The sequence below is a fragment of the Periophthalmus magnuspinnatus genome, chromosome 16, assembly GCF_009829125.3.
Source record: "Periophthalmus magnuspinnatus isolate fPerMag1 chromosome 16, fPerMag1.2.pri, whole genome shotgun sequence".
NCBI classification, from domain to species: domain Eukaryota; kingdom Metazoa; phylum Chordata; class Actinopteri; order Gobiiformes; family Gobiidae; genus Periophthalmus; species Periophthalmus magnuspinnatus.
Genome location: NC_047141.1, coordinates 2,281,888 through 2,293,432, shown reverse-complemented (window position 1 = coordinate 2,293,432; position 11,545 = coordinate 2,281,888). Strand labels below are relative to the sequence as shown.

General features: G+C 42.3%; 1 protein-coding gene across 1 annotated transcript; it reads left to right on the top strand.

Annotated features, from left to right (window-relative positions):
• The first annotated feature begins 3,356 nt into the window (after window positions 1-3,356).
• LOC129456920 (zinc finger protein 892-like) lies at window positions 3,357-11,025 on the top strand. Its single transcript, XM_055227967.1, has 3 exons — window positions 3,357-3,690; window positions 4,479-4,949; window positions 9,240-11,025. Exons 1-3 carry the CDS (start codon window positions 3,466-3,468, stop codon window positions 10,302-10,304), a joined length of 1,761 nt encoding a protein of 586 aa, XP_055083942.1. The 5' UTR covers window positions 3,357-3,465; the 3' UTR covers window positions 10,305-11,025.
• Window positions 11,026-11,545: the final 520 nt, after the last annotated feature.

Genomic DNA, 11,545 nt, shown 5'->3' with positions numbered 1-11,545 from the left:
GTGGGTAATGACAGTGACACCTGGACAGGGGGAAGAACAGCCTCCCTGATCTAAACCAGAGTGCTGTTTTGTTATTGGACTTCTGTGCTAGTCACAGGAGAATTCAACTGATAATTGAACCTCGGATTCCCGGTCGTGGAACGCTGGACCAGCTCCATATTCTCCATTAAGTGTTTGAGGGCTCATGGGAGTTTGCCCAGCCAGTTCTTCAGGTGCTGTTCCATGAGTACAAGGTCCAGGACCCTTTGCTAAGGGCTGTCCGGTCCTTGTATGACCGGAGCAGGAGCTGTGTTTGCATTGCCGGCAGTAAGTCAGACCTATTTCCAGTGCATGTTGGACTCCGCCAGGGCTGCCCTTTGTCACGGGTTCTGTTCATTGTTTTTATGGACAGAATTTCTAGGCTCAGCCAGGGGCCGGAGGGGGTCCGGTTCAGGGGCCGGAGAGGTCTGGTTTGAGAAACACAGGACAATGTTGTCCTGATGGCTTTATCAAAGCAGGACCTGCAGCACTGGGGCAGTTTGCAGCCGAGTGTGAAGCGGCTGGGATGTAAATCAGCTCCTCCAAATCCAAGGCCATGATTCTCAACCGGAAAAAGGTGGTGCCTGAGCTGGAGGAAGTGTGTGTGAAGAGGGAAGTCTGGGCCTTCCTGCTGAAACTGCTGCCTCTGTGACCCGGCCCCAGATAAAGTGGAAGAAAATGGATGGATGTCTTTGCGTAAATGATGAGACCCAGACAAGACATTAACATGTGTGAAGGCTCTGTCCCATCCTCCAGGAAAGTCTTTGTTGTCTTACCTATCCTCAGGTCAAAGTTCATTGTCTCATCGGTGTGAAACAAAAGTCACTCTGCTTTGAAATGTTTGTAGCTTTGTCTTTCTGGTATAAATACTCAGAGCTCAGATGCTCGAGGGGAAACTGGTGACCAGGGGGAGAGATGCTCTAGGAGAGAGACTCAGAGAGACTTGGGACGGCGGAAGGCTACCAGTCTGGCCTGTCCATATCTCCTGTAACAAAGAATAAACCTTTTTTGTATTTCAAAACTCAACAGGCTTTGCAAATGGATTGCTTTTCATCTAGAATTATGTATTTTCTATAACAATAATAGTGTCAGAAGAGTGGGATCCAGGAGTGGACATCCAGAACACATTTTGTCTTTTGTTTTCTTTCCTCATACATGGACCTTTCAAAGAAGATCATGGATGGACATTGGTTTCTGTCCTGGATCACCACCGCTGGATTCAAACAAATCTTCATCTATAAAGACTAGTAAATGGACAATGCATTTTGGAAAATGTAAAATGCTTAATTAGAACGGTCTTAGTTCTGATCCTTTACCATTTTTCATTCATCTCACAAAATCTAAATTCCCATGTTTCAATGACTAGATTGGCCTTTTTCAGTCTTTTTGGCCACAAAATGTCATGTGTGTGCCACCATGCTGCTATAACACCAAGATGCAGATACAGTTCCAACACTCCTGATTCCTCCTTTTAAGACAAGTGCAAAAGCAAAAATGAAGAGCAAAACTTCAAGACGATCTGGACAGAAGGGGATTCCAACTGAGGAGCCAAGTCAACTTGTAACATCAGAAGAAGAGTGAAGCTGCTGAACGCCACTATGGTTCTACACAACACTCTTCCCCATCCCAGTGATGCCCCTGCTGTGCTGAATGTGCCCCAGTCACTAGCCCCGCCCCTGATCCTGGTCTAGTCCATGGGGCTGTGCTGACTGTAGCTCCACCTCTGACTGAGCTGTGAGACATTGTGTAAAGGTGAACTGGTTTTGCTGCACTTTGTTTTATATAATATCTAGTATTGGGACCTACTTGAATTTATTCTCCAGAGTGAGGTTTAGGAGTCATCACAGTTAACTACCAGTCATGTGAGAAGTTCCCGTCTAGTTGTAGCTAGCTAGTAAACAGGCAAACATGTGGAAGTCCCTACTATTCAGTCTCTAGGTAAAAATTCTATCAAGGGTTACTAACAAGTAAAAAGGCATTGTTTGGATAAGCTTCTGCAATGTCACAAGATTTATTTCCATCCAGTGTTGTATTAATTTCTCACCAAGATCTTGTATTGATGCTGGTCGAGTCTGACGTTGCACAAAGCTTCTCCAGCACATCCCAAAGATTCTCAATGGGGTTAAGGTCTGGACTCTGTGGTGGACAATCCATGTGTGAAAATGATGTCTCATGCTCCTGAACCACTCTGTCACAATTTGAGCCTGATGAATCCTGGCATTGTCATCTTGGAATCTGCCTGTGCCATCAGGGAAGAAAAAATCCACTGATGGAATAACCTGGTCATTCAGTATATTCAGGTGTCAGCTGACCTCATTCTTTGAGCACAGACTGTTGCTGAACCTAGACCTGACCAACTGCAGGAGGAGAGGAACTATTTGCTTAGTTAAATCCAGGTTTTGTGTAGCTTGATTTAAATCTTTACGGTTCATGCAGATATGTATTTTCTTTGGTGTGACTACAGTGACCACACTATTGACCTTCTCCATTGTCTGCCTTGCCATTCTTTTCACTAAGCTTATCTTAAAGCGAGTAGTCCCTCCAAGAATAGTGGAAACATCTTCTTCTATACTCACATGTCAGTGATTTCTTGCCCAACGCTGCCCCTTGTGACCAAAGAGGGGAACGGGTTTTGTCTTGCTTATTTTGAGCTTGTCCCCGAGTCCCAGTGCATCCAGAGTCTTGATTGACATTGTGTTGCTGTCTGTACCACTGTCCAGCTTGAATGTCACCATTTTTTTCTCTATATTGAATTTTTCTGTCCATATGTTTTGTGCTTGGCTTGTGTCAGTGGACTCCATTTCAGAAACATTTTTGTTATTCTGCACTTTAAGTGTCTCCAGGAACATTTGGGTTTCATTGTCAATCTGCTCAACAGAGTGAACTTTCTTTCCGTATTGTTTGCGCTGGTCCTGCGCTCTACACATCTTGGTGAAATGATTTTTTTGTGGCATACATTGTGTGTCTGACCATACACAGGGCAGTATTTTCCATGTTCATATCTGCATCTGTTACATTATGCCACATACTATTCTGTCACACACCAGTGAATCATGTAGGGCTCCAAATTCAGTCTTAAGCTTCATTCTTCAAATCAGTGTATGCAGAAAACAAAACCAAAAGCGTCCACTAGAGGGCAGTAATCAACTTTAACATAAACAAAGATTTTCAGAGTGAACATTAAATGTGTTACAGTAAAATCATGTTAAAACGAGATACTAAGGATTTTATTTTAGTACAGATCTGACAGTTCTACACCGCCGTACGTAACGAATACACCTAGTCACGTGTGTGCACGAGCTCAGTGAGTATTTTAAGAGTGTAACAGCCTGACCAGTGGGGGCAGCAGTGCACTAACCGTGTCTACTCTGCTGCACGAAAAGCAGGAAGCAGACAGAGCCCCGTGTGCGGTTAGCTCGGAGCTAAAGCTAAAAACACTTTGTTAAAATGTCCAAAGGCCAAACGCTGAGAGCTTTGGTGAATGAGCGGCTGACTGCGGCTGCTGAAGAGATCTTTGCGCTGTTTGAAAGAACGATAGCGGAGTATGAGGAGGAACTGTGTCGCTCCAAAGAGGAGAACCAGAGGAACCAGGACACTCCACAGACTCCACGGATTAAAGAGGAGCCAGAGGAGCAGAGCGTCAAACAGGAGGAAGACACGCTCCCAGCACAGGTGAGCTTTATCCACAGTGTTGGAAGTCACTAAATACACGGACTGAAAATACGTAGGTCTTTTCAGAATACTCATTTTGAGTAACTGTCCGGGAGGGGGGTAGGGGCCACGGCTCGTCACACTTTGGGAACGACTGGTGTCCATTTATTTTCTGTCTATAATTTGAATAACAAAGAGAGCCCATGGAACATAAAGGAAACTTGTGTTTGAGGGTTTTAAGGTCACAAATATCCACAAGTATCATAGCAACCAAAAAGCCAATGGAGAGCGAGGTTGGTGAAGGCACTCGGCCCTTCACACCCGCACCGTTGGTTTGGCAGAGGGCGAGCTGTAGCAACGAGGCTGTTTAAAGATGTTCATTTGTGGTGTAAGCGTCAAAGAGCAACATGAATCTGAAATGGAAAGTCTCAAGGCTTTATTTCATGGATCTAGCTTTCACAAGCGTCCAATTTGACCTATTTTCAGATCATGAGGTGTGTGTTTACAGTGTTTATAGTGTGTGTTTCTGTTACTGTTATTCATTAACATTAATGTCATTAACTTTAGCATTAGTACATTGAAATACAGGTTTAATAGTAAACCGCATTGCTGAACTTTTGCTTCCGGTCGCATGGAGTAAGCAGCGCCCAGAGCGAGCTCCTAACCCAAATCATTAATATTTCATTTCCCAAGCACTATTTGAAAATGAAACATTTTGCACATTTCTGATTAAAATCAAGAAATATTCTGATTACTTTTTTCAATCAAAATATGAATATTAATATTTGTGTGTTTGTTCCCCACCCCAGCTCCCAGTGGGTGTCCTAGAGTCCAGTGCTGTCTGTGTGAAGACAGAAGAGTCCTCACTGCTTCAACATAGACAAACTGAGCACAGAGAGGAAACACAGGGAGAGGACATCAGCACAGAGCCACATTTACACTCAGAGACTGAGGGACACATGGAGCACTCCTCTGACACTGACAATGATGACGACTGGAGAGCTCCATTCAGCTGTTCAGCTGCACAGATGGAGACAGAGGCTGATGGAGACAACTGCAACCAAGTCCAGAAAGGCCAAACGCTGAGAGCTTTGGTGAATGAGCGGCTGACTGCAGCTGCTGAAGAGATCTTTGCGCTGTTTGAAAGAACGACAGCGGAGTATGAGGAGGAACTGTGTCGCTCCAAAGAGGAGAACCAGAGGAACCAGGACACTCCACGGATTAAAGAGGAGCCAGAGGAGCAGAGCGTCAAACAGGAGGAAGACACGCTCCCAGCACAGGTGAGCTTTATCCACATGATTGTCTAGGATGAAATTAGGTGAAACGGATCTCCTAAGATTGGAGGCCACAGCTTCTGTTTCAGTATTTTATTTCATATATTTATTTATCAGAACCATGAACAATTAAATGAAGCATGAAACAGACACTTGTACCACCAGACTGGAACAGTAAGGATGCACCATAATATCGGCCATCCATAGTACCAGCCAATAATGGCAATTATGACATTTTCACTGATAATTAGAAGCCGAAAATACACGAATTCAGACACTTTTCCCCTGAGGTTTTCTCCCTCAGAGCGCTCTCTCTGAGCCCCGGCTAAGCCTCCTGTGCCTCCTAAGACTGTGTGTCTGGGTTCATGACTAGCCTTTATGCTAGCAGGTGCAACCAGCGTAATAAAGTTGCCATTAGTTTGTAGTTGATAGCGAACCGCGATATAACAAGGAAACACTGTACTGGACTTTGTTGTTGACTAAATAGATGTTCTAAACTAATCCAACTATGGCCTAAAATTCAAATATCCCAAAAGACAGACAAATGTAACAGTACAATTGAAAATTAAGGAAAATGTCTCTGTGGCACCCACTTAAAAAGTCAAAATACATTACGCCAATAGAAGAGTCCAAATCTTTTTAAACATAGAAAGATGAAACTTAACATGAAAATACTCCATGACAAGTAAAAAAAAACATATTTGCAACAGCTAAATGCCAATCACCTAATTACTCCACATCTATATTTTATGAGCCTTTTTTACTCAGAAGTGCCACTGCAGGACTAAGTTGTGCATTAGCAACAGTTTCCCAATTGCTCACCAGATGTCAGCGCTGTCTCTCTTCCAACATGTCTGCCTCCCTGGTTTCACTGAAACTGATTTTCTAGGCATCAATTACATGTAAGTATCACTCCCAACCTCCATTAATTTGAAACCACAACTGCATAAGATAAATCATGAATATATATAGATACAGTACATGCCAATTAGTAGATTTTATCTCTTCCAGGTTTTTTTCCCAGGGGCAGCTCTATTTCAGTGTTGCAGATTTGCAATGTGTCCCCGGACAGGTACCATTGCCCATATTTTGAGCAACAGTTTATACTAGGGTTATTTTCCTATCACTATTGTTTACTTATTACTTTGAGGTGCCACTGAGGGTACATCCTGTGGAAAATGAAATCATTTGGAGTGAAGTTACAAACTATCAGAAGCAGATTTAATCATTTGACTGTGCAGTGAGGGAAACTGATGTAGCCTAAATTCCGTGGCACATATAATAATATAGATCTTTGTTTGACTGAGCTTTTTTTGGCAAACTATTCTTACAGAATACTCTCTTTGCAGGATTTGCAGTGCGTTATGGCAGGCCGACGAAGATTTTCAGTCAGGGAAGACACTGAGATGGTTTGCCTTCCACATGGGGCTTTATCTGACACAGAATCCATTTCAGATGATGAAATTGGCAATACAGATTTTGCTCCTGAATTATATGAGTCTGACCTTGATTATGATGAGCCACTGGCAGCAATATCAAGAGATAATCCTAACCACCTTGATGTTGAAATTCATAACGTACATGCAGACAATGACACTGAGGTCCCAGATGATGATGAACCTCAGCCAGACCCAGCTCCAGTAAACAAAGAGTTTTCTTGGAGGCAGAGGAAACCCCCAGCAGCTGACATAGACTCTTCATTCCAAGGACCTGCATTCTCACCTCCACCAGAAGAAATACCAAGTCCAAAGTGGTATTTTGACCAGTTCATGGACAAATCCGTGTTTGAACATATTTCTCACCAATCTAACCTGTATGCAGTTATGAAGAATGGGCCAGAACTGAAAACAACCCCATCTGAAATGGAGCAATTCATTGGTTTACACATCTTGATGACCGTAGTACGTATGCCATCGTACCGCCTGTACTGGCAGACGGCAACACGCTACGACCCAGTTGCAACAGTCATGGGACGTAAGCGATTTGATCATCTGCGAACATACATCCACATGAACGACAATACCAATGTGAAGCAAAAGGGTGAGCCTGGATACGATCCATTGTTCAAGGTGCGACCAGTACTTGAGAAAGTCCGTGCCAACTGTTTGAAAGTTGAACCGGAAGAAAACCACTCCATTGATGAGCAGATGATCCCCTTCAAAGGAAAGACTGGAATTAAACAGTATATCAAGAACAAGCCAAAAAAATGGGGTCTCAAGGTCTTTACTCGTGCAGGTGTCACTGGACTAGTCTATGACTTTGAAATATACACTGGAAAAGGGACTGTGACCAATGAGTGTGGACTTGGTGTTGCCGGTGAAGTTGTGCTTCGTCTCGTATCAGAAGTTCCAAAAGGACTAAACTACAAGTGCTACTTTGACGACTGGTTTACTTCCCCTGAACTCATTGTGGAACTGAAGAAAATGGGAATTCTAACAGTTGCTATTATCAATCGTAACCATCTCCGTGGATGTACCCTAAAAAGTGACAAGGAACTGTCAAAGGCTGGATGTGGTGCGTATGAAGTGAAATACGAAATGACAAGTGGGATGGCCATCGTGAAGTGGTATGATAACAAGGCAGTGTTACTAGTGTCATCCTTCATTGGCCCTGATCCTGTTGATAGATGCAGAAGGTGGTCGAAAGAGAAGAAGGAATATGTGGAAGTGGACAGACCACACATTGTTAAGGTGTACAACAACAACATGGGAGGGGTAGACTTGGCGGACATGTTTGCAGCTCTCTATCGCATTGACATCCGCCCACGTCGTTGGTATCTGCGCATCTTGTTCTACTTGATTGACCTATCACTGGTCAATGGCTGGCTCCTCTACCGCCGTCATCTCACCCAGAAGCAGGAGAAGAAGTATATGCCGCTTCTTGCCTTCCGTGCTCAAGTTGCAGATGCCCTCATCAAGGTTGGAAAACAGGTTGACTTGAACAGCAGGAAAAGAGGACGACCATCATTGGAAGATGCTCCAGAACCCCATCAAGCTGCTCCACCTCCACCTCCACTTCAGAGGATCACTGCACCATGGGATGTCATCAGACTAGACAGATTCGATCATTTTCCCATCCATGCTGATAAACGTGGACGATGCAGACTGTGCAAGAATGGCTACACACAAACGGCCTGCCTGAAGTGCAAAGTACTTTTGTGCTTTACAAAGGAAAAAAATTGTTTCTTGGAGTACCACACGAAAAAGTGATCTAAGTTGTTTTTATTGTTCTGACACTGTAAAGCACTTTGAAACATTGTTTTGACAAATGGCATACAAATAAAGTTAGCGTTCATATCATATTCAGTTTTCAGTGTTAATTTACCACACCAGGCCAATGTTGCAAATCTACAACATCCCAGAATGCATTACGTGTGAAGATCTCTCTCAAAAAAAAGTCAGGATTGTATATTACTACTCCAGTATGATAATTTTCCTCAAATATCAGATTTTTCCTGTTACTAAAACTTAATTTGAGCCTGAGAGGGTTATGACCCCATCCTAAACCCAACAGGAAGTCAGCCATATTGGGCGGAACCCCATTTTTGCAAAATTGCGCTTGTCTTACTTTTAATATCTCCACCTTGGAATTTCTTTCAAAATGCTTAAGTCCAATAATTTAGACCCATGTGCAATGAAATATCATTGTTTCAAGTTTTGATGAATTCTAAAATGTGGGTGTGGCTAATTTGCAAATCAGTGGGAATTTTAAAAAGTATAAAAACATGCATATTTCTCACAGGTGATGTTGAATTGAGTCGGACACAATAAAATGTTGATGACCTGAATGCAACAATCTACAAGATGTAAAAGTACTGTAATAAAACTGCTCTACAGCGCCACCTTGAAAATTTGAATGGGTCCACAATTTTTTGTTTGTCAAAGACCAATGAAATTTGGCATGGCTCTTTGTCGTCTTACTGAACAAAAAAGCCAATGAGGACATTACCAACATTACTAATTGAAATACATGGGTTTTGGGATGAAAAATGTGTTTGCCATAAAACATTGAAATTTGGTTCATACTCCACACATCATGCTAAACAAAAAAGCCAATGAAGACATGCCTTTATTTCCAATCCTGCAGGCGTGACAATGTCAGATATAATCTCATTGGAATGAATGGAGTAGTATTAGATAGATGCTGATTTTTTTTTTTGGGGGGGGGCACATACTTCACGGTGGCATGTCACAAAGGATGGCGAGGGCTTTTATTGCCGTGTGCGACTTTAATTATTATTGTTCTCAGGAGATTAAAAATATTACTATTAATTTCTGTATTTGTTCCCCACCCCAGCTCCCAGTGGGCGTCCAAGAGTTCAGTGTTGTATGTGTGAAGACAGAAGAGTCCTCACTGCTTCAACATAGACAAACTGAGCACAAAGAGGAAACACAGGGAGAGGACATCAGCACAGAGCCACATTTACACTCAGAGAGTGAGGGACACATGGAGCACTCCTCTGACACTGACAATGATGAAGACTGGAGAGCTCCATTCAGCTTTTCACCTGCACAGATGGAGACAGAGGCTGATGGAGACCACTGCAACCAAGTCCAGATCAGAGCCAGAAGCATCGCTGCACCAAACTCAGGTCTATCCCCCAAATACAAGTCTGCACCAGAGACCAGTCCCACTGTGAACTATGGAGACATGTCAGGAACAGCCCAAGGAGCTGACAAGAAGGAACATCAGTGCTCTGTGTGTATGAAGAGGTTTGGGTTTAAGCAGACTTTGCAAAAACACATTAGAGTTCATACAGGAGAGAGACCATTCAGCTGTTTAATTTGTATGAAAACATTTACTGCAAAGACCAGTCTAGATAACCATATAAAGATACACACTGGTGAACGACCTTACAGCTGTTCAACATGTGAGAAAACATTTACCATGAAGAGTCATCTTGATACACATATAAAAATACACACTGGAGAGAAACCTTACAGCTGTTCAACATGTGAGAAAACATTTACCCAAAAAGCTAATCTAGATTCCCATGTGAAGATTCACACAGGAGAGAAACCATTCAGCTGTTCAACATGTGGGAAAACATTTACTATGAAGTGTACTTTAGATGCACATATGAGAGTGCACACGGGAGAGAGACCATTCAGCTGTTCAATATGTGAAAAAACATTTAGTGATAAGAGTTCTCTTCTTCGACATCTGAGAACACACACAGGTGAAAGACCCTACAGTTGTTCAACATGTGAGAAGACATTTGCCAGAAAGAGTAATCTAGAGCAACATGAGAGAACACACACTGCTGAGAGACCTTACAGCTGTTTGATTTGTAATAAAGGATTTAAACGTAAACAACATTTGAAGAATCACACGAGAACTCACAGAACAGAAAGTGACTGAAAGCTAATTGGTTGTGTTCATGAGATGTTTTAAAGAGAATTCTGTCTTGGAATCTGCTGCTTCATTTTGAGTGAAAATCCTGTCATGAACAATTGAGCACCAATGATGATCTAATGACTGTATTTATTTAATGACATGTGATAAAATTCTGTCTGTATTATTCGGTCTCCAGCTCCGAAGCTCAAATTGGTCTGTTCCACCTTGTGCTGTTATTTATTTGTAATTTTAAGGTTAGCAGCTATTTTTAACCTCATTTGAACTACTTTGTTTTTTTCTAGTGTATTGTAGAATAAATTGTAAACCTTCCTAAAATGTTTTAGTTTTCCCTTTTGTTCAGTTGAGATTGCCACAGAAAGCCTACAATATCTCCTGGTGCACAGAGAAATGATGTTTAACCGAGGATAAAACAATAGCTGTATAGCTCCAAAAATTGGCAAATCGAGGGGCGGAAATTATTTAAATGATTCTAGTGAAGTTTAAAACACAGTGGAGCACTGCCTGTATTACCACTAAATGACATCACAAGGTGGAACAGTGATTTCTGTTTGAGAGAAGAACTCCACCTAAGCCTGCAGAGTTTGTGTGTTAAATATGTGTGAATGAAACAAAAACAACTTCATGTCTGTTTGTGATGAGGAAACTGCATTAGAACAGATCAGAAAATAGCCTAATATGAGCCCTTTAAAATAACTGTGATTTCAATAAAGGCCTAAAAAGCAGTAGCCTGCAGCTGTCGTCACAGCCACGCACTTTATCACAAATGGATTTCTGCAATGGAACAGAAAGGACTATTGGCTAATCAAGCCTTACATTAAAGAGGGGCTGTTACTCTTCTATGGGGTATTAACTGTAACATATAACATATTTACATCACCATGTTAGCTTTATTGATTTGAAATGTTATATTTGCTGTTCACTAGATTACTCAAACATACATGGATGACAAATAAAACTTGTTCAGACATATTTTTGATGAGGTCATCCTGGTAATCGTGGCTGCGGTTGGGGTGACAGGATATGATTCCAGGTCCATTCGTTTTTGTAAAGTTTTGTCAGAGCGTGTGGTTCTGGCTGGACAGAGATACAGTAGAAAGTCAAGGGTAATAAATGCAGTGCACACGGCTGCAGACACACAAGGTGCGTCCCAACGCTGGAGAAGAGAAAGGTCATGTTGGTTTGGCACATTCAAATCTAGCTCTGAGTCGAGTTCACTCAGCCTCGAGTTTGGATGTGGAGGACCA